At 41.7% G+C, this 23,540-nt stretch overlaps 1 protein-coding gene across 1 annotated transcript; it reads left to right on the forward strand.

Moving 5' to 3' along the window:
- Positions 1 to 1,465: 1,465 nt before the first annotated feature.
- Positions 1,466 to 23,251, forward strand: AMPD1 (adenosine monophosphate deaminase 1). The gene is made up of 16 exons (XM_046020263.1): positions 1,466 to 1,589; positions 2,915 to 2,926; positions 6,594 to 6,774; positions 8,034 to 8,199; positions 10,864 to 11,029; positions 14,380 to 14,599; positions 15,309 to 15,438; positions 16,551 to 16,745; positions 17,035 to 17,166; positions 18,099 to 18,262; positions 19,888 to 20,014; positions 20,198 to 20,361; positions 21,240 to 21,360; positions 22,024 to 22,197; positions 22,625 to 22,735; positions 23,093 to 23,251. The coding sequence occupies exons 1-16, from the start codon at positions 1,466 to 1,468 to the stop codon at positions 23,249 to 23,251; spliced, it is 2,346 nt and encodes a 781-aa protein (XP_045876219.1).
- Positions 23,252 to 23,540: the final 289 nt, after the last annotated feature.

Below are 23,540 nucleotides of genomic sequence, written 5' to 3' on the forward strand. Positions count from 1 at the left end.
GATTCTTTAGATTTTATTGATGTGTTTGTCAGAGAGAGAGAGCTTAAGCAGGGGTAGCGGCAGGCAGAGGGAAAAGCAGGCTCCCCGCTGAGCAAGGAGCCCAGTGCAGGATTCAAGCTAACGGCAGACGACCGAGCCACCCAGGCATCTCTCTGCTACTGTCTTTTTTTTTTTTTTTAAGATTTATTTATTTATTTGACAGAGACACAGAGAGAGAGAGACTGAGAGTGAGAGAGGGAACACAAGGTGGGGGAGTGGGAGAGGGAGAAGCAGACTTCGCACAGAGCAGGGAGCCCGATGTGGGGCTTGATCCCAGGACGCTGGGATCATGACCTGAGCCAAAGGCAGATGCTCAATGACTGAGCCACCCAGGCCCCCCTCTGCTACTGTCTTTAATAAAAACTTTTACAGCGGTGCCTCGGTGGTACAGTCAGTTGAGCATTGAACTCTTGGATTGGGCTGGGGTCGTGAGATGGAGACTTTCATCTCTGTGCTCAGTGGGGAGTCTGCTTGGATCTCTCTCCCTCTGCTCCAATCCTTCTCAAATAAACAAATAAATCTTTTCTAAAAATTAAAAAATAAAAACTGGTACAGTCGATACATTCTGCTGAATCCAGGAAAAAACTTTCTTTGCCTAGACGTAAATAGCACATAATTAGCCATAACAAAGACTCACAATAACATTGTGGAAAGATCACAATATTTTGGTCTAGAGAGCCTCAGCTTTGCCATTTCTGAGCAGAATGGCTCTGGGCAGGACATTGCACTTCTCAGAGCCTCGGTTTTCTCACTTGGGAAGCAGAGATAAAGTACTTCTAAGATTGTAGTTAGGATCAAATAGATAACATCTGGAAAATGCTCTATGTACTATAAAATGTTATGTAAAAGAAAGATACTATTCCTTTTGTAAAAATTTACAGAGTAGGGGTAACTGAGCACTCTGATGGCAGGTGACTTTTCTCTAAGATTGGAAGTAAGTTTACTACCTCATTTATTACATGAGCTCTGTCGGGTGAGTTTCTGTTCAATCTAAGGTATTTCTAAAGAAAATGTGTGAGTGCACGCACATGTGTGTGTCCGTGTGTGTGTTGCGAACTCAATGAATACACCCGTATATTCATCAACTATAGAAACCTTTCCTCATGACTGAAATCCTGAGAACTTGGACATCCACAGCTTGGAAGATTCCTGTGGTAAAAAAAAAAAAAAAAAAAAAATCATCACTGGTGGTCAGGTCATGCGAGAAAGCTACACTTGAGGAGAATCCAATCCGTTGGAAGATTTAGAAAGTAATGAAGTGCAGTTCCTGACCTAGCATGTATCATCTCTGAAATCCCTGAGTAAAGACCGGAGGCTTCACCTGTTTTGCACCATCAATTGCCTCAACCTATAAATAGGTCTAAAACTCATCTCTCTCTTTTTAGCAGAGAAGGGTCGGATTACGGGTGCAAAGCAAAATCACAAAATGAGTGTCAGGGTATTCTACTGTCTGACAGTCATCCCCACAGCCTCTCTCCTCTCTCCTCCTTCCTCCTGTGCTATCCTAGAATCCAGGACCCCAGCAACAATGCCTCTGTCGAAACGGGCAGGTAGGTGTGCAAAAGCGTTTGGAGAGCTCGATTCTTTTAAATGCAACCCGTTCCTCTAGGTATCTTGTCAGCTTTGACTACCCTTTCTTTAGGGTCAGAGTAGTTTTGATAATACTTTTCAGGAAGAAGCAAGACATGATTTTCAAGGATTTTTTTTTTCTTGTTAGTTTTGGAAGGGAGGTGATTTCCTAGAACTGTGTCATGTGGTAGCATCTTGGATGATCCCAGTTTGAAAACTGTGAGAGATATTTAAAATCCCCTCTGCTCGTCCAAACAAAACCGGTGTTGTCACCATTCTGAAAAGGGTCCCCTACAACATCTTTAGCTAGAGGGTTTAGCTGACAACCATGAGCATAGTGGAAACATTAACCCAATCACAATCTAAGTTTGTACACATAGTAATTTTTAGAATTATAATGTCTTTTTCTTTGTGAAAGAAATACATGTCTCCTATGAAATAAGAAAAAGAAATGACACTGAAAATAAAAGGAGTAACACTCATGCAGAGAACGCAGAACATTCAGGAAAGGTAATGCAGAGAACAGTAATGTAGAGAATGCAGAACATTCAGGTAAAGGTGTTGCTAAGTGCAGAAGTAAGTAGTAGCAAGAAAAAAACAATCACCGGCCCATCATCCAAAGATACACTTCACATGTCAATTTATTTTCTATGCAAATTTAAAGAATTTTTAAAAGCATTGTTATGATTATTCCATACATGTCACTTTATACCCTGCCTTTTTTTTTTTTGGCTTAATATTATCATTTACCATCGTTTTTAAAACTCTCCCTAATATCATTTTGAATGGCACTGTAATATTCTAATTTCCTTAACTAATCCTCCAGGCTCTCTACAGTTGGGGTAAGTATAATTATACTCTGAGAACATTATTTGCACCTAAAGCTTTTTCCATTTTTAAGGATGAAAATCAGTAGGATAGATTCTCAGTAATGGCTGTTTGGTAGGTGTTACTAAATTGTTGACCAGATGAGGTGCATGGTTTACCCGTAACAAGTATCATAAGAGAGTTTCCATTTCTCTAGATCAAATTTCTTTAAAATCACATTTTACAAAGAGTACCTCTTTAGGATTATAAACATAAATTTAAAGAGCCATATTAGAAAGAAAAAGAGAGGGAAAAAGGATGTGTACTGGCCATATACCTAGAGGCTTCTGATGGCAGCAAACTGTAGGTAAATCACGTTCCATCATACCCTCTTCTTGTACAAGTCTATGCGCTTCTTTTCCAAAGCACTGAATAACAGCCACTATCATTTCTGAAAGTTGTTTATATATTTTATCTTGTTTTATTTTTCTTCATACAGCTAAAGAAAAACGTGAGTATTTTGGACTATTTTTCCTGCTATTTGCCAAAGAATCAGTTAAAAAATGACACTATTCATTAATTCAGAAACAAGAGTATTTTTCAGCAGTGTTTATTAAATATCATTGGAAGCCAACAAAGATTAATAATGACCAGGGTGCCTGGGGGGCTCAGTCAGTTAAGCCTCTGCCTCTGGTTCAGGTCATGATCCCAGGGTCCTGGGATCCAGTCCCACCTAGAGCTCCCAGCTCAGCGGGGAGTCTGCTTCTCCCTCCACCCCTCCCCCTGCTTGTGCTCTCTCTCTCTTTCTCTCAAATAAATAAGTAAAATCTTTTTTTTTTAAAGATTAGTAATGACCATAGATATTCCAAAGCATTACAAATGAACTCATAGATTTTCTGGACTCCCAAGAAAAACCACATTTTTTTAAAAAAAAAGACTCTCATGGGGTATTCATTTGATGTTTTAAAATAAAAGATGTTCTTCCTTAGATATAGATTAGCCAAGGGGGTCTATTGAGTCTTGCCTTAGGAAATCCTCAGCTCAAAAGCAAAACATTTCATGGTCAATTTTTAGAACCAGAAAAATGAAATCTTGCTTTAGGTAAAACCATAACTCTATGTTTCCCTCCATCACAAATGAGATTTGTCCTTTAGCTGATGGATAGTAGGTCTGCCTTGGAGTTCCTCCATGAGAAGAGATGCGGCAGATGAAATCCCTAAGACCTTTCCTACACACCCCTAAAGCACTGCTGGGAAATAAGCATGCTTTTCCGGATTTGTTGAGTGAAGAGGCAAGCATGATATTCCTTTTCTCTAGAATCTTGCACTTCCCATGTTAATAATAATAATTCCCAACTTCTTTATAGTACTGTGTAGTTTTTAAAGTATGTTTGTTTAATCTTTATAACAGTTCTCTGGAGTTGACATCGTTATTATTAACATTCCCCTGTTATGATGATGAACACTGAGGCTCCCTGTGATTATGGGGTTTGCCCAAGGCCATCCAGCTGCCACAGACACTTTTTCTCTCCCCTAGTTCAATGTCTTGGCTTCATCATTCTACTATTTGTTTCTATTCTCTGTCTATTCTATATGTAAAGGTAGATGTCCTATCCTCAAGATATTTCCACTCGGATGATGCATTATCACAAGCAAAAATGCTCAAAAAAGAACTCAACAATTATCTGTACACCCAAGGGAGTCATCTGTCCTTTATGTCAGGAATTCCAATTGTCACCAGATCTTATCTACTCACCTTTGGAAATACCAATTCCACTCTTTCCTTCTCACAATCATCACCACTCCCTGAAATATTTTAGAAAGGCAGAGTTCTTGAATTCAGAGTCAAATTGCAGCTGTGGTTGCGTAAAGTCAAAACAACTGGTTGATTCAGTGGAAGGAAACGTCAACCATATAATTTGGGGGCATCATGTAAGCCACTTCTTGACAGTAGAGTTTCTACTTGACAACTGTCTATAGTGGCTTAGGGAGATGCAACCTTAGGAAAAACAATAGCGTTTGAACATATGAAACAAATGGATATGTGCAGTCCTAGATAAAGACTGCTTGTTCTGGAAGAACTAGATCTCCAGCATGTAGGATTTGGTTTCTGCGGCTCCATTTCCCTGCCGTCCTTCCTGAGGCCTCTGACAGCATTGCCACAGGCTCACCATGACAAGCCAGGTGCATCCTCATCGCCAGCCCTGTGCTAATTCTCATCTCCATCCTCATCTTCCTCCTCATCATCATAACCAACCAGCCTATTTTTATTTGCCTTTCATGGTGCATGAAGCCTCTTCTAACTTCTGCCTGCCATTCATCATTGAGGTGCATGGGCATGCTTGTGATTCTCATGCAGGAATGATACTAATTTCTGGGAATCTGTTGGTAGTGGGGTGGTGAAGTATTCTAAGGCTATCAAATGTACCTACTTAGAGTTCCATTTGGTCCTTTGTGGATTGTGGTACTTGTCAAAAAACCACTCCAGAGCATCCAAAGACAGTTTTAAGTTTCAGGCTTCGCTTGAGTTTAATGAAGCAAATAGATGATAAAGTTCAGCCAGTAGAGTGGGTTGCTGGTATTCTCCTGGGAGAAGCCAGGTTTTGAAAGCAGGCTGACCTGACAGTGTTGGCAAAGTTAGGAAACAATCGCTATCATTTCCAATGTATGCTTCAGCCTAAATTAAGTCATATTGTTGATGCTTTACTTAATAGCCAGCCCAAAGCTAGCCCCAAATGCCACATAGCTGTCTGACCAATGCTACCAAGTTGAATTATTCAGTCTGAGCTATTGCTTTATTCTCACCAAGTTGAATTATTCAGTCTGAGCTATTGCTTTATTCTCTGTAAAGCATTTCCATGTACATTACCATGATAGCCTATGAGTAGGTATTAGTCTTACCACTTTACAGATAAGGAAACTAAGACGGAGGAAGGTAAAGGTGTTATTAAGTGCAGAACAGGGACTTGAGCATATGACACTTCCTTAGGTTAAACTTGAAAACGTGGCATTTTGGAGACCTGTATGGATACTGATGGGACAGAAGCGAGGGGTACTTTCTCTTTGCATGCAGTTTTCTCTGTCATCATATGAAGAATGTTCCATCTTCTGTTGCTTCAAGTAGCTAACTGTTTGTCATTCTCATTATTTGCTACCTGCTCTTTTCTGGAAATACCAAGAGATTTTGGAAGTATTAGAAGTAATGCTGAAACAACTGAGTATGTGGACAATGCAATGGAACTTAACAGAAGAACAGATCCTTAATGGCCATCACCACTCTATATGATGAAATTAGTTCTCTTACATCCTGAGAGTTTTGGAGTTAGTCATTGCCAAGCAAAAGGTCACCCCTCCACCCATTCTAAGGATGGGAATATTAAGGGGTACCTCAGTCGAAAGAGCATGCGATTCAATCTCGGGGTTGTGAGTTCGAGCCCCACACAGAGTGTAGAGATCACTTAAAATTAATTAATTAATTAACAAACTTTTTTTAAAAAAATGGACATATTAAAGCACGTAAAGTGAAATTTGCTTTCTATGGGTCATTCATTATGGAAGGCCATGTGTCCACAAGAAATGGGACTCCCAACACTGAGTAGTAAATTTCAGTGGCTCCCTTCCTCAGTGTATCATCAAGTTGTCAGGATTTGAAATAATGTGTAAGAGAAACACAGTATCTGCTCCATGAGGAGGAAAGACCCGAAGGACATACTCATTTCTCAGAACTACCTACATCCCTGGTTCTCTTTAGGAAGAAAAACTCCAAGGACTAACAATCCTATTCACTTCTTCACAAGCATCAGAAAAACTCCACCAATCTAATGAGAAGGACTATGTTGCATGGTTACTATGAAGTCAGATTTAGCCTTGCCAGAAACAGGTGATCTTAGATTAAGTGCTAGTCCTATAAGAAGCTAATCCCATCTTCAGGACCTCCTGGGATGTGCTGTAGGAATCTGACCTATGTCTCTGAGAATGGATTTCCAAGCTACCCACCGGGAAACCTCTAAAGAGAGAGCAGGCATTGAACTCTGACATGTTTCTGGGACACTGGTTAGAGTATAGGGGAGCCACACCCCCCAAGGCAGTCTTTAGCACTGTGCCTTACACATGGCAGGAATTCTGTGATGACCTCTGACAAAGGGTTCTTAAATACTAACCCATGAAAACCTCTTTCAGAAATTGATGATGCATTACGTAGCTTTGCTGAAAAAGTATTCGCCTCTGAAGTCAAAGATGAGGGAGGCCGTCATGAGATTTCCCCCTTTGATGTGGATGAAATCTGCCCAATTTCTCATCAGGAGATGCAAGCACACATATTCCACCTGGAGGCCATGGCCACCTCTATAGAAGGCAGGAGGTAAGCGGTGTAAGGGGAATGCTGGGACATTGAGACACGGGAAGCAGAAATGTCAGTCTGTCTGAATGATGGTTCAACATGGAGGAAGAACTGTGCCAGAGCTAAAAACTCCTCCCTCTCCCCAATACCCCCACCCCAGCACTGTATAAGCTAGGGCAAGGTTACCAATGACTCAGAAGAAGAAAACAGAGACATCCTGTGCTCATCGCATCTTCCTTTAGTTCAAGCTTCCCTATCTATCCAAGTAAGAGGATGTGAGCTCCTGGGAAACTGTTCCAAACCACAGTGGGCTGATGGCTGCTGGGCACACATTCAGCTTGCATACCAGGGGTATAGAAACCAGAACTTAAGAGCCTCATCTTCAGGTCGGTTTGAGCCAAACTTAGCACTGTGCTCTCTGATATGAATATTGCCCTCTGGCCAGTCTGACCTTCTCCAGGCCTCAGGGACACAACCTTCCATTTCTGTCCACCTGCCCTGGTCATCCTTGTCATTTTATGTTTTTAAAAGAGCAATGATCCACTTTCTTGGGCAGGCACCATAGGACCTATCATAAGTGTCAGGCCAGAGCAGAAACTCAGTACTTGTTGATTTGAGGAAGTAATATTAATTAAGCAACGTATAAGTTCCATACACTAAATCTCACCGAATTCCTATAAAGTAGGAATTTTCATATGGGGCAACATGAGCTCAAAAGTTTAAGAGCAAACATAAAACGACACATGTAGTGACTGACAAAGTCTGTGCTTATTATGATACCCAGACCCCTATCTGCTAGGAGCCAACTGCCTGTGAAGAACAAGGTCATGCTGAAAGCCTTCTAGCATGTTCCCAAAGGCCCACTGTTCCAAGAGCTACCAGGAAGAAAGGAATACAGTCACATGATACCTCTTCCCATATGCTTGGATCCTGTTTCTGACACCCCGCTGACATTTTTTTTTAATTTTTTTTTAGATTTTATTTATTTGACAGGGAGAGATCACAAGCAGATAGAGAGGCAGGCAGAGAGAGAGAGAGGGAAGCAGGCCCCTGCTGAGCAGAGAGCCCGATGTGGGACTTGATCCCAGGATCCCGAGATCATGACCTGAGCCGAAGGCAGCGGCTTAAGCCACTGAGCCACCCAGGCGCCCCCCCGCTGACATTTTAATTTTCAATTTTTGTCCTCAAAATGAAATTGGACAGTGAAACATCATTCTATCACAATGAAACTCCCAACGAGGCCAACATTAAATCCTTTTATTTTTGCATTTCAAATCCAGAAAAAAACGTTTCCATGGACGGAAGACTGTTAATTTGTCCATTCCCCAATGTGAAACATCGTCCACCAAACTGTCCCACATCGATGAATACATTTCTTCATCTCCAACCTACCAGGCCGTGCCTGATTTCCAGAGAGTGCAGATCACCGGCGATTATGCTTCGGGGGTGAGTCACTCCCTGCCCCTCAGATGCAGCTGCTGCAAAGACACAGCTTCATTATTTCAGCTTCCTTGCCTTCCTCCCCTTCCTACTGAGAAAGGTGTTAGCTTGCTTGTCCTTGTTCTACTTCCTAATTGCCTCTCAACACCAATATGCTATACCTCCTATTTCTGTTTTGCTTTAGCATCCCATATAATTCATCCTCCTTCATCTCATTTGATTGCACATGGAGAACATGTGACAGGAGGCAATGTGTGTTATGGAATACGTTAGACAAATCTGGACACAGGAGACGAGAACAGCTGGTGGGCTAGTCTTGCCAAGGATACCACAAAGCAGGACAGGGAGCCTTGGGAGGCACAGGGGACTCCTGGGAAAAGATGGTCCAGGGCAGCCCTAGACCTAAAGAGAGGGTAGCATAAACCAGTCAAAAAAAAAAACAAAAAAAAAACACACAGATGGGAAGAAAGAGAGGGAGATGAGAGGAGTAGAGAGCCCAGAGAAAAGAAGGAAGATGAGAGACAGGCTAGAAAATTCTAATGGGGCTATTGTTTTGTTTTGTTTTGTTTTTTTGACCAACGGTCATCTCTGATTTCATTACAGATGCTTACACAGTAGATTATTGCCTGGAATAGACTCTAGTTATGCCACAGGGATCGTAAACTTATGTCACAAACAACTTGACCTGCCTGTCCTATCCAGAACAGTTGGGCAATTAATAAATCTCTGCCACATGGACTTGCAGAATCAGCATCATATTGGTGAAACTGATGGTTAGCTATCAGTCTGTGCTCCAAATATAGTTTTAATGACCCATCCTAAGCCCTCTTCTCATGTAACTGACCCACTTGGGGTCAGTCCCAAGATACCAAAAGTGACAGAGCAAGGAAACAAACATGATTCTTGTCTGTTCACTTCTCTGTATGATAACACGGGTACTCTGCAAATGGTTGGCGTTTTAGATGGTCAATAACTGAAAGGATATGTTTACTAGAGACAGGGAAAACAAGGTTTGGAGACACCACCCCCACCCCGCTGCCCCGGAAGTTTAAAAAAAAAAAGCCATAAAAATTGGGAGACAAACTTGATACCTCTGTGCTTGGTAGAAGCAAAAATAAAAAGAAGGAAGATGGGAGGGACAACAAGTTCACAGAAATCAGGGAGCAGTAGCTGCTTCTTCTCTGGAAGCTGGAGGGCACATGGAACCATGACTGGGAGTCTTTGAAGAACTAGGTGTGTTGCTATACCTGTTGGCTGAATGTGGCTGGGTGATGAGCAAAACCCTACCGAGTTGGAATCTGTGCCGCATTGGTCTTCGCCCTTGTAATTGAACAGAGAGATAGGGGGATCAGGACTAAGTTTCCAAGGCCATTAATCCCTGCTAATCAATTGATGCCATTTAATCAGGTCTTTCCCAGCACCTACTCTGTACTAATGGTGTGTGTAACATGGTGTGCTAAGTGTGGAAGATACCAAGGTGAATATCTTTTCCAGCTCTTATCCTGGAGAAGATAGACTGGTGGCCCACCATGTGGCAAAGCAGCAAGCATGCCGTGCTGGAAGCAGACCCTTAGCTCCACCACCTGAGCCAGACTCTCTTGGCCAATGTCAGCAGAACTTTAAGGAGAGTTCAGCAGATTAGTATCAACATCAGGACCTCAAACTCTGGAAACACGCTCACACTGGTCCCACAAAGTCTTTGGGCTCTGATGATGAGCCTTCAGTGATTTCAAGTTATGACTCCCTGGGTGTGCCAGGCCCAACCAGGGGTCGGGGATGGTGCATGGGAGAGGCCAGTTTAGGAAATTTCCAACAATTCTAGGAAAATGTTACTCTAGAATCTTGCTATTTTTAGCCACGGCCAAAATTCTCTTTAAAGCCATCCAAAAGAGGCTGCCTGGGTGGTGAAGTTGGTTAAGTGTCTGACTGTTGGTTTTGGCTCAGGTCCTGATATCACGGTCCTAGGATCAAGCCCTGTGTCAGGCTCTGTGTTCAGCATGAAGTCTGCTTGAAGATTTCCTCTTCTTCTCCCTCTGCCTCTTCCCACCACAACCACCCCCCCACACACACTCTCTCTAAAATAAATAGTTAAATCCTTTTTAAAAAGTTAAAAACCATCCAAAAGAATGGATGATGTTCTGATTCATGTATAGCTAAAGAAGGCTGTGCATGTGTGATGGGGTTGGAGGGATGTGACACTTTATTAATTCCCAAATATTTCCCTTAGTGACCAAAAAGTAGTTTGAATTCTCAGATTAGAGTCACATGGTCTTTCTGTTGAGATATTGTCTTCAGAAGCCTCTACGTAAAACGTCCTTACCTGGAAGGAAGAAAGTATTCTCCACGTTAGGGAGAATGGGATTTTTTTCCATCACATTTGCTAGATAATCACTGCTTTCTGGCAAACCCCGCAAACACACACCAGCCTGTATAAGCCAAGACCTGTAGAATAGGTGAGTTTTAGTAGAGATGGGAGAGTTGGAAAAACTTCAAGACCTGCTCTTGGAGGAAGACCGAGGGCCCAAGTCAAGCAGGAAGCGGCTGCATGGGCAGGCCAGGCTCAGCATGGGCAGCAACAGCCCAGAAGGCGGGCTCGTACCAAAGACAAACTTAACCCGCTCCCTGGATTTTCACAGGAGCGACACTGACATTCTGTCGTCTTCTTGGCAGGTTACGGTTGAAGACTTCGAAATGGTCTGCAAAGGTCTATACAGGGCATTGTGTATACGGGAGAAGTATATGCAGAAGTCATTTCAGAGGTTCCCTAAAACCCCTTCCAAGTACCTGCGGAACATTGAGGGTGAGGCTTGGGTAGCAAATGAGAACTTCTACCCAGGTAAGTAGTTTTCTCATGCAGAGTATGAAATAGATATTTAGGTTTAATTACTAGATATCAAATATGCCCCTAGATTACAGTAGTTTCCCATCCCCCACCCCCACCCTTCCCTCCCCACCCTGCTCCACCCATGGTTTGGCTCTCTGCAGTTTCAGTTACTCGTGGTCAGCTGAAGTCCATAAGCAGATGATCCTCCTGATTTATTGTCACATCAGGAGTGGCCTAATGCTATGTCACAATGCCTACATCATGCCCCTCTCTTCATTTCACGTAGGCATTTTACCTTCTCACATCCTCATAGCAGGAAAGGTGAGTATAGGGCAATAAGATATTTTGAGAGGGGTGCCTGGGTGGCTGTCATTTAAGCATCCAACTCTTGATTTTAGCTCAGGTCATGATCTCAGGGTCATGAGATCAAGCCCAGTGTCGTTCTGTGCTTAGCGGGGAGCTGCTTGAGATTCTCTCTCTCCTTCTGCTCATGTTCATTCTCTCTCTCTCTCTCAAAATAAACAAATAAATAAACAAATAAAACCCAAAAAAAAGGTATTTTGAGAGAGACCACATCACCTAACTTTTATTATACTAAATTGTTATAATCGTTCTATTTTATTATTCATTGTTCTTATTAATCTCTTACTGTGCCTAATTTATACAAATACGAGTAAGTTGGTAGACCAGTAGCCCATCAGTAGGCATGTAAGTATAAGAAAAGACATAGTATATACAGGGTCCAGTTCTAGTCACAGTTCCAGGCATCCTCTGGGGGTCTGGGAACATATCCCCTATGGCTAAGGAGGGACCCTTGCATAAGTAATCCAGTCTAAAAATATAGTCATCTTTGACATCCATTGTCTCTCCTGCCCACATAAATAATCGTAATTGACTCTGTACAATATCTCTCAAAAATCTCCCCTCTTTGCTATTCCCCAAACCCTAAGTTAGGCCTATATTTCTTCTTGTCCAGATTACTGCCAGTTTCTGACCTACTCTGTTAAATTCTAGTATCACTCCCTTTTGGTTCATATTCACTTTAGTGTCAAATATGAAAACACAGATCTGAGCATGTCCTTCTCTTAACAAAACCTTTCATTGCTGCCCATTACCTACAAACTTAAGTCCAGTCTTCAGCCTGGCATTCAAGGCCTACCATCAACTGGCTCCTAACTACGTTTTATTTATTGATTTTTTAGACGTGCACCCTCAACGTATTTATATATTTACCTTATCTACTCCACTTTGTTCTGGTGGGAAGTTCTGGTGGGAAGTGGTTTAGCACTGTCCTGTCCCTTGTCATGCTGTGCCCCCATGCCTGAACAGGGGAAGAGTTCACTTTTTCCCTGTATGTCCAAATGTCTAGATCCAACCACATCCTTCAACGTGCAGCCCAGATACTATCATTTCCTGACTTGCTTTAACCTCTGGATAAATCTAAACTACACATTTTGACTTTCCATAGTCCTTTATTTACATATCTCACTGGTTTACTTTCTCCCTTACATAAAGCTCAATACCTGTTTTTCAATAGTTAGATTTTAATAATTTCCCAAATTTCTATTATATAACTGTATCATAATTTATTTAACCAACTCTTACTTTTAGACATTTAGATTCCTGATTTTAAAAATTTATTTCCAGTAAGGCTATCATAAATGGCTTTATATAAACATCTTTGTGTAGCTGCTTTACCTAGTTCAGATTATACTTCTAGGATTGAAATTTCAAGGGAGGCAAATATTAAAGCGTTTCTGAACTTTCAGATCGCTGATCATTAAAAGATTTCCAGTTCTACAACTTCTTCTCTATAATGCCTTTTAATATTAAAATCACTTTAAACATGTATCCAGTTTTGTAATACATCAAATTGGTTTACCTATTTTTCTATAATATCGACATTTAGGATATCTGTTTTGTCTTTGTTTCTTCTAAATTATGCTTTATCTCTCTAGGGTGTTTAAGTGTAAAGATTGGAAAATTAAGATTTCACACAGAAACATATTGTTTTATGTTCCTTGTGTTCCTTAGCTCCCAGTTTTGAATAGAAAATGTATGACTTTTTCTTTCTATATTCTTTTCCCCACTCTGGCCATCAGTCATCCCATACAAAGGAGCCTTCCTGCTGCCTTGGGCACACACTTGTAGAAAGTAAAAAGCTGAGGGGCACCCGGGTGGCTCAGTGGGTTAAAGCCTCTGCCTTCAGCTCAGGTCATGATCCCAGGGTCCTGGGATCGAACCCTGCATTGGGCTCTCTGCTCAGCGGGGAGCCTGCTTCCTCCTCTCTCTGCCTGCCTCTCTGCCTACTTGTGATCTTTGTCAGTTAAGTAAATAAAGTCTTAAAAAAAACAGAAAAGAAAGTAAATGGCTAAGTGCATTACAGGCCATGACCACATAGAATTTGTTCATAGCTTACTTAGGCTGAAATCGTTAGCATGGGACAGAAGGGGACATTTACCCACAAAATCCCTTCTCAATTCCTTTAGCAGACGTTGTAAAATTACAGGTGCTTTAAAAGGTGGAGAATACATTATAACAAGAACTATAATTCTTAGAGTAAGAATTTATTTTATATTTCCATTTCTATTAAAACCACTGTAGGTGGAGTGCAAAGGGCCTTTAGGGCAGTGAGACTATTTTCTCTGATACTGTAAGCGTGGATACGTGTCATTATACATGTGTCAAAACCCATAGAACGTACAACCCCAAGAGTGAGCTCTAAGGTAAACTATGGACTTTGGGTGATTATGACCTAATCACCCAAAAAAAATGTACGTTCATACATTTTAACAAACATACCCCTCTGGTGGAGGGTGTAGGTAGTGGGGAAAGCAGTGACTGTGTGGGGGTACGAGTATATGGGAACTGTGTACTTGGCCCTCAATTTTGCTATGAACCTGAAGCTGCCCTAAAATATAAAGTCTATTGAAAAATAACCACTCTAAATGAAGACTTATAGAGAAAGTTGATTTTATGAAGGAAAAGATCCAAATTCTACTTTTATTTCTATGCAGTTATCTCATAAGCTCATAAAACGTTCTAAACAGAAAGCCTTTGATAACCTACTGTAGTAAATAAAATTCTTTGTAAGTAGTATATCAATTATATGAACAGTTCTTCTTAAGAACTTGAAAAGCATTCTTATTCTAGAAACAATCTTATAGTTACTTTACACTACTAATTTAGTCACCTTTGGAAAATAATACAAAAATAAACTTTAGCTCAGTGCTGGATAATTATAACTTATGATGTACAGGATTCCAAACGAATGAGATCTTACAACGTTTCGTGTTTTGGTTATTTTTATGCAGCCATTTATCATATTTCTTGATCTATTGCTCTGTGTTTTATTGAGAAAGTCTTTACCCCTCCTGTAAAGAAAGGAGAAGACCCCTTCCGAACAGATGACCTCCCGGAAAACCTTGGTTATCACCTCAAAATGAAGGACGGCATAATTTATGTCTATCCTGATGAGGCGGCCGCCAGCAAAGAGGAGCCCAAGCCACTTCCTTATCTAAATATGGACAGCTTCTTAGATGATATGAATTTTTTACTTGCTTTAATTGCCCAAGGACCTGTGTAAGTGTTTGATGGTGACTGAACCATTATTATTCCCATCATGACTACCTCCACCCCCATGACTACCACCCCCACCCCCACTACTAGGACTACTACTACTCAGAGTAAGAATGAGTATTTATTAAGTGCTTACTATGTTCAAACATTATGTGAAACCCTTCATGTATATTTTTCCTCCCTCCTCACCGTCATTCTCTGAGGTGGGTATATTTATAATTGCAGTTTTAGAAGCTGAGACTTTGATGAGTTAAGTAATGTACCCAAAGTTACACAGCTGGCTGAGCCAGGATTCAAGCCCTAATGTGCTCTCTCCAAAGCCAGGGTGCTTAGCCTTGAGCAATATTGTCTTACATGGCTTTATTATTATTATTATTATCAACTTAAGTAATCCCTACACCCAATGTGGGGCTCAAACTCACAGTCCTGAGATCAAGAGTCTCATGCTCTTCCAACTGAGCCAGCCAGGTGCCCCTCCCCCACCCTGGCCTTTAAATGCCTTCCCAAATCCTCCCTCACTATTCTCTCTAGCTTTGATGAAAAGATTGAGCCCGGGGAGCCCCATATTTTTCAAGTGAGATTAACTGCAAACTGGATGTTTGTTCCAGTAATTGTTTCCAATATGTAATAAGGGTCCTGACGATTTTGAAATTGAGTCTATTTTCTTTAAGTGTCTGAATGTTTCAGAACAATGCTATTTAATTTTTCACAGTAAGACCTATACCCATCGACGCCTGAAGTTCCTCTCCTCCAAGTTCCAGGTGCATGAGATGCTCAACGAGATGGATGAGTTAAAGGAGCTGAAGAACAACCCCCACCGAGATTTTTATAATTGCAGGAAGGTAAACATTGTCACAGGTCACTGCTGGGCAAGAACATTAACCCAATGTGTTCTTGAGTGGGACAAGAAAGATAGTGTTTCTCTGATTACTGTAAGATTCCTGCAGGTTCAGTGGGTTTAGTGAATGCAGACGAATTACTCTAAAAGGTTAAAATGCCATTTCTATGGTTTTCCACACAAGAAACATTTACCACATCCTTGCCATAAAAGTTATAATGATCGTGAACAACAAAAATAACAAAAACAAATGAAATCTCAAAAACTGCTACCCAGGGATTTGGGAGATCTTTATTCTAGTCCTTTTTCTTCTACTTCCTGACTCTATGATATTGAGGGAGGTGCTTAAATATTTCTGAGTTTCAATTTCCTCATTTGTAAAATTGGGAAATATATCTGCCCAGTCTAGCTCACAAGAGGACTGTGAGTATCAAATGCACTAAGAACTGTGGATAACTAATCAACTTAGAAACATTTCTGAGATGTGTTCTGACCATTTAAGTGATTGCAAGAGGTAGGGATAGACAATAAACGAGCAGATATTTGAGACCAAATCCTGGCTCAGCCGCCTGTTTAACCATGGATAAATTAATCATTAATTAATCAATTTAATTAAACATAAATCTAGCAAATTTATATTTTATTAATAGTTAACAAAATAATAAATTGATAGATTTATAATATAAATAATAAAACAATAATTTATTAAGAAATAAGGTTAAATATTAAATTTAATGAATTTATTATTAAATTAATTGAATCTCCAGCTTATAAAATTGTAATCATAAAAATACCCAACTCAGAAATGCTATCACTGAGCCATGGCATCGTAATTTCGATCCTTTCTCTCTTTGGGGTGAAAGCTAGGCCAGCTACTTCATTTTGGGGGTGCAAAATGCCCCCCAAGAATTTTATGTGGATCAAACGTAGGGAGTAAATTGGATGTACAGATATCCAAAAGAAATGTGCATTATTATTATATCCACCTAACCTGTGACATTCTTGCAAGGGTATAAAGAGGTGCCATGGGTTCTTTTCTGCTGGGCACCATAGCCTCTAACAGAGCGGCACAACTAAGGCTGACTGTTGGTTTTCTTTCTCTGAATGAACACACAGGTGGACACGCACATCCATGCAGCTGCTTGCATGAATCAGAAACATCTGCTCCGCTTTATTAAGAAATCTTACCAGATTGATGCTGACAGAGTGGTCCATAGCACCAAGGAGAAAAATCTGACCCTAAAGGAACTTTTTGCCAAATTAAAAATGCATCCCTATGACCTGACTGTTGATTCTCTGGATGTTCATGCTGTAGGTTGAAAAAGATCGTGTCAGTTTCATGATCCTACTCAGAACCCTGCATGCCTTTCTCCTACAAACTACCCACTTCTCAGAACCCTCTTAACCTGACCACGCTGACTGAAAGCACCCACAGACAATTTTGAGGTTCACTCATTGTCGACTGTCCCAGAGTCCATTCTTGGAGACCGACCCTTGCCCCTGTTCCCAGGCCCCCATTCCTGCTGGCCATTCCCTAGCTCTCTATGTCCCATACGTCCTATGTATAATGATACACTTGCGCTCCTGTTTCCTGATTCAGGGACGCCAAACCTTCCAGCGTTTTGATAAGTTCAACGACAAATACAATCCTGTAGGAGCAAGTGAGCTACGAGACCTCTACCTAAAGACAGACAATTATATTGATGGAGAATATTTTGCTACTATCATCAAGGTGAGGAGGAACCAACCAGATCTGTGGCACCTGGTCTGGTTCTTAAGGAGGGGGAGGAAGTAGGAAGAGAAGGAAGAAAGGTAGAAAGGAGAGAAGAGCGAAGGAAGCAAGCAGGGAGGGAGGGAGAGGAAGGAAGGAGGAAGCGTGCTATCCCTGGGACCAAGCACCCCAGAAATGAATATAAGAATTTCTTTGGAAATGTCCGCTGCAATGATTTTAAAAGACTTCTATTCCTAGACCAGAGAAGCAGAGACTGTGGATTTGGGACTGATTAAGGACCCTTTCAGGCTCTGGGAGTTGTAAGCCTGGAAAGGGATGGGATCGGAATTCCCCCTCATCTTCATGGCCTGAGCACTAGGACAGGGAATGACAAGGTGGACTTGGGAGATGTGTGTTTTGGAAAGTAGGAGGTATAAGAGAAACTGAATGTCTTTTGCAGGTGCCTTGGATAGGATGACTCATCATCCTTTGACTTCTTCACTCTCTAGTCTCCTTTATTTCTTATCTGTCTCTTACTGATTAGATTCCCCTCATCTCTCAATTTCCTTAGGTCTTTTTTTATAGATTTACATTTATCTATTAGAGAGAGAGAGCATGCACACGAGAGAGAGAGAAAGGAGAGAGAGCAGGAACAGGGCCAGAGGGAGAGGGAGAAGCAGGCTCCCCACTGAGCAGGGAGCCCAGCACTGGCAGGGCTCCATCCCAGGACCCTGGGATCATGACCTGAGCCAAAGGCAGGCGCTGCACCAACTGAGCCACCCAGGCGCCCCTCAATTTCCTTAGATCTTAACATGAAACAGTTTCCCTCTGCCTTCCTTTCACACCTGCTCTGTTCTTTGTAGTACCTATGTCCACCCCCAGACCCCACAGGTTTAGACCCCTGAGGGACTTGAGGGAATTCCTGGCTTTGGACTCCTCTCTTGGCTTCGCAGGAGGTAGGCGCGGACCTGGTGGAGGCCAAGTACCAGCACGCCGAGCCTCGCCTGTCAATCTACGGCCGCAGCCCGGATGAGTGGAGCAAACTGTCCAGCTGGTTCGTCCGTAACCGCGTCTACTGCCCCAACATGACATGGATGATCCAGGTCCCCAGGATCTAGTACGTACCTCCCCGTTGGAGCCCCTAAAGCCTGGCTTCATCCCACTTGTCCGACCTCCTCCACATGAACAAGGAATACACAGTCACAATAAGCTTTGTTATAGCACTGCTCGGAACCCCGTCCTGGGGGCCTGGTTTGGTCCACTCTGGGTTCGGCATTCTTGACCAGAGACAGGAGTTAGGAAGATCATTTCACTTCAGTTCTCTAGCCAGAAGGTTTTTTGGTTTGTTTTTTTTTTTTTTTTTTTTTGAAACACAGGTCTTTACGCGACCACAAAATAACTCATTGAGAATATTTAAAACTTAGCTAGGCTAAGAACTATGTCCACTTTATTCTATTTTTTTCTTTCTCTTGGCCTGCCTATCTGTGTCCAGCTCATTCTTCCCCATGTTTATCTGGACTGGGAAGTAGCTTTCTTGTATCAGAACCTTTACTACCATCTGCTGATTGTCTCATCTACAAGTGCTCAAGTTCCCCATAATCAATGAGTATTTACTGATGATATTACCACCTGCTAATTACTCATTGGCCTCAGGGATGCTCAGTATCATTGATCTTTTATCAAACTTGTATTTATATTCTGGCCACCTGCCCCTGTGTTCTGTGTGCTCTGGTAACACAGGAGTCTTTTACTGTCTCTTGAGCCAAAAAATTAACTTTGTTGACTGGAGTAGAACTTCCTATATTGTATCATTATGGCAAGGAGATGGTAGCTATGGTAGTTAGGAGTATGGACTCTGGACTAGACTGGCAATACTTGACTCTTGGTTGTGTTACATATTAGCTGTGTGACCTTAGGCAAGTTTCAAGAGCTCTCTGTGCCTTTGTTTCATCATCTTTAAAATGGGGGCACCTGACTGGCTCAATGAGTGGAACATGCGCCACTTGATCTCTGGGTGGTGAGTTCAATCCTCACATTAGGCATAGAGCTTGCTTAAAATTAAGAAAAAAGGGGGGGGTCATAAAGGTACTTAACGTATTGAGTTGTTATGATTAAATTCACTAATATTTCTGGCCACTTAAAAGAGTGAATTATATATACTAAATGGTATATTAGAGTTTGTTAGATTGTCCAGAAGTGTTCTTTTAAAAAATATTTTATTTATTTTTCAGAGGGGGAGAGAGAGTGTGTGTGTATGGCAGGCAGAGGGAGAAGCAGGTTCCCCGCTGAGCAGGGAGTACAATGTGGGACCCGATCCCAGGACCCCAGGATCATGACCTGAGCCGAAGGCAGATGCTTAACTGACTGAGCCACCCAGGTGTCCCCAGAAGGGTTTTAATAACTATTTCATGCTCACCATTTTATACGCCACAAATAAATCACTGAATCTTTTGTGGTGTAGTTCCTATACTCTTCATTTTCCACCTGGACTTAGCTGTGAAGGTTAATATTTTTGCCACAGAGGGTTTATGGAAGAGGTGGGGACAACTGGTCCAGCAAGACATTTGTATCTCTTTGCCTATTCTAAACTGAATCCCTCTTTATGGGTAACCAAGAAGAATGTATCTAAAATGGACCCAGTCTTTTCCTGAACATGGCGTTTTGGCCCTTTGATTCCCTCACACAGGGGCTACCAATCCTAAAAATACTTTCTTCCTGAATTCTCCCCATTCTTGCCTCTAGTGATGTGTTTCGATCTAAGAATTTCCTTCCACACTTCGGAAAGATGCTGGAGAATGTTTTCATGCCAGTGTTTGAGGCCACCATCAACCCCCAGGCTCACCCAGACCTCAGTGTCTTCCTCAAGCATGTAAGCATGACCCGATAGGCCTTCCTGTTGCTGTGCATGAACCAGGACTCCCACATAGCTGTGACTCATTTTTGCTGCTTATCTCTGACGTTTGGTCCTGGGCTTTGGGAGCTGAAAGTTTGTCCGAGGACCAGGATCCTGCAGTCAGACTGACCCCATTGCATGGCTCACTTTTCCGGACAGATTACTGGCTTCGACAGTGTGGACGATGAGTCCAAACACAGTGGCCACATGTTCTCTTCCAAGAGCCCCAAGCCCCAGGAGTGGACAATGGAAAAGAATCCCTCTTACACTTACTATGCCTACTACATGTATGCGAACATCACGGTGCTCAACAGCCTGAGAAAGTGAGTAGACGAGAACTGGCACTAGAAGGAGATTCTTTTTTTTTTTTAAGATTTTATTTATTTATTAGAGAGAGAGGGCGAGCGAGCATGAGAGCAGGGTGAGAGGCAGAGGAAGAAGAAAGCTTCCTACCAAGCCAGAAGCCCAATGCGGGTCTTGATTCCTGGAACCCTGCGATCATGACCTGAGCCAAAGGCAGACACTTAACCGACTGAGCCACCCAGGTGCCTTGAAGGAGAGGATTCTACCTGACACACCTCTGCTGAGACATTGGTGCCCTGGGTGGTCATCCCCCTGCACTGCTGGGATGCCTCTGACCTGCCCAAACCAGACCCTTCTTTCTCTTGTCTTTTTGTTAGGTTTCTTTCTTTCTTTAGCAGGAGGAATGGACGTTTTGGAACCTTCAGTAACTTTCACAGTTCCTTTTCGTTGGAAGTTTAGGAATTGATACTAATCTCTGTGTGATGTATTATAGACCTCCATACATGTTGCCCTTCTTGATATACGTGGGTAAGGAATAGGGGAATATTATAACAGGGTTTTCTGGAAATGTTTCCCCCTCAAAAGCATGAGTAGGAGAAATGAGAACTTCGTGATACTGGTAAACTTCCTGTTGAAACTGAAGGTAATCAGATCATGACTAGGTTCCGCCATACCCCAATACTCTTTGCTGCCTCTTTTTTCGGAAGTCTGCATTCAGGAAGAATTAAGATTGTGATTTGGAATTGCCAGTTTCACTGAATCCTTTAGATGCCCCCACTCCCTTTCAGAGTGTTAATTTTTTTTCTACCAGATTTTCTTGTAAATCCCTCCATGCCCAGAATTGCTGCCAGGTCCTAGTCAGCGACCTGTGATTACCATGGCGGTTCCCTCTCCCTAGGGAACGAGGCATGAATACGTTCCTGTTCCGACCTCACTGTGGGGAAGCTGGGGCTCTCACCCATCTCATGACAGCATTCATGACAGCAGATAATATCTCCCATGGCCTGAATTTAAAAAAGGTGAGTTGGAGGCTCTCTTCCGAATGTTTTATATTGGAGCTAGAGGAATAATTTTTTTTCCTTATCATTTTGTCACAAGCCATTATCAACAATGGAATCAAATGAAAGCAGAGCAAAAAAAGATTTTTAGGTTATGAAGTGCAGTACATTTTACAGAGGCCCAGAGAAGTCAAAGGAGCTGCTCAAAATTACCTAACCAGTTAGTGGCAGGGATGAATTAATGCAGGTCTTCAGGCTTCCATTTTAGAACTCTGACAAGGGATAATTCAGAGGCGCTTGGCTTACCTTAAGCTGGTTTTTGCTAGATTTCTTGTTATTGCATGTTTCCAAACGCCTCTGGTGAGAGTCAGAACTTTCTCGTAGAGAAAGAAAAAATGTTTCAAGATGAAGTTTCTTCCCTGAGAGAGACCATCTAACTTAGGCAATTAAAACTCAAACATATGATTTGACCAAATGCTTCTGAAAATTGATGATCCCAAATAAATTTATTCTAAATAGTATTTACATTTAAACACTAGTATTCTTTTTTACTAAGGGATTTAAAGAACATGTGATCATTTTGTGGAAAGCTGAAACTTGAGGTAGACCACGGGGTTTTAACATTTCTAGTCTGTATCTCTTTTTCAACATCCTTAAATATTGTTTTTCACTATTCCTTTTCAGAGTCCTGTGTTACAGTACTTGTTTTTCTTAGCCCAGATTCCCATCGCTATGTCGCCATTAAGTAACAACAGCTTATTTCTAGAATATGCCAAAAATCCTTTTTTAGATTTCCTCCAGAAGGGACTAATGATCTCGCTGTCGACAGATGACCCAATGCAATTCCACTTCACCAAGGTATGCATGTGGAATCTTAAGCAACACCAACATATTTGGTGGGACTGTTGTTGCCCACCCAGAATTTTCTCTATTTATTTGTTTATTTATTTATTTGAGAGAGACTGAGTGAGTGAGAGAGAGAGAACATGAGCAGAAAAAGATCGGAGGGAGAAGGAGAAACAGAGGGAAGAGGGAGAGGGAGAAGCAGACTCCCTGCTGAGCAGGGAGCCCCACATGGGGCTCCATTCTGGGCCTCCGGGATCGTCAGCTGATCCAAAGGCAGACGCTTAACCAACTGAGGCACCCAAGTGTCCCTGTTGGCCATCTAGAATTTTAGAGTCTACTCAAGAGATTTCACTGTACTTTTTCTGCTGGATGCGTGTTATTTTTTATTAATACACTATTTCCTTTTTTTTTTTTGCCTCATTTAAATAAATAATCCAAGGAGCCCCTAATGGAAGAATATGCCATTGCTGCACAAGTGTTCAAGCTGAGTACCTGTGATATGTGTGAAGTGGCAAGAAACAGTGTTCTGCAATGTGGAATTTCTCATGAGGTAGACCTGTCCTTGACTGGTTGCCCTTCTGTGTATGGGATCTGGTAACTGAGTACTGAAAAGATAGCTGGGGAAACACATGTGGAAAAATTATCCCACAAATTATATGCTGTTACTATGGACAGGGACTAGAAAAAAGTCTTCTATGTCTCTGGCTCTGCCTTTGTCAAGGCAAATAAAATACACTTGACTTCTCAGCAGACCATGAGCATTGCGGCCCTGGATGAGTGCTTTGAATGGTCTGTTTTTCCCTTTTGTCAGTAAGTAATGCAAGGCAGGAATCTTTGTGGAAGATGTAATTATAGTCTATATCAGGATAAAAAGACAATAATCATTCTGCTTCCTTTTCTCTTATAGGAGAAAGCAAGGTTTCTGGGCAACAATTACCTTGAGGATGGCCCTATTGGAAATGATATCCGGAGGACAAATGTTGCCCAAATCCGCATGGCCTATCGCTATGAAACCTGGTGTTATGAACTCAATTTAATTGCTGAAGGCCTTAAATCAGGAGACTAAATTAAATAAACCAAATAATAATATGGGTGACATTTTCATTGAAGAATATGAATCATAATAGTTACTGGTTATTGAATCCCAGCTATAAGCCAATGATTGCTCTAGATATTCCTCCACTGACATTATTCACTTAATCATTTTCACTTTATGAAGTAGATAATAACATCTTCATTTGGGGGAGATGAATAAACTGAGGTTAGTGAAGTTAATAACCTGCACAAGGACACATCTGTTGAGTGGTAGCAATGGGCACATAGGTTTGTCTGACTCCAGAGTCTCCATGATTTTC

This window comes from Meles meles, chromosome 1 (assembly GCF_922984935.1).
Source record: "Meles meles chromosome 1, mMelMel3.1 paternal haplotype, whole genome shotgun sequence".
NCBI lineage: Eukaryota > Metazoa > Chordata > Mammalia > Carnivora > Mustelidae > Meles > Meles meles.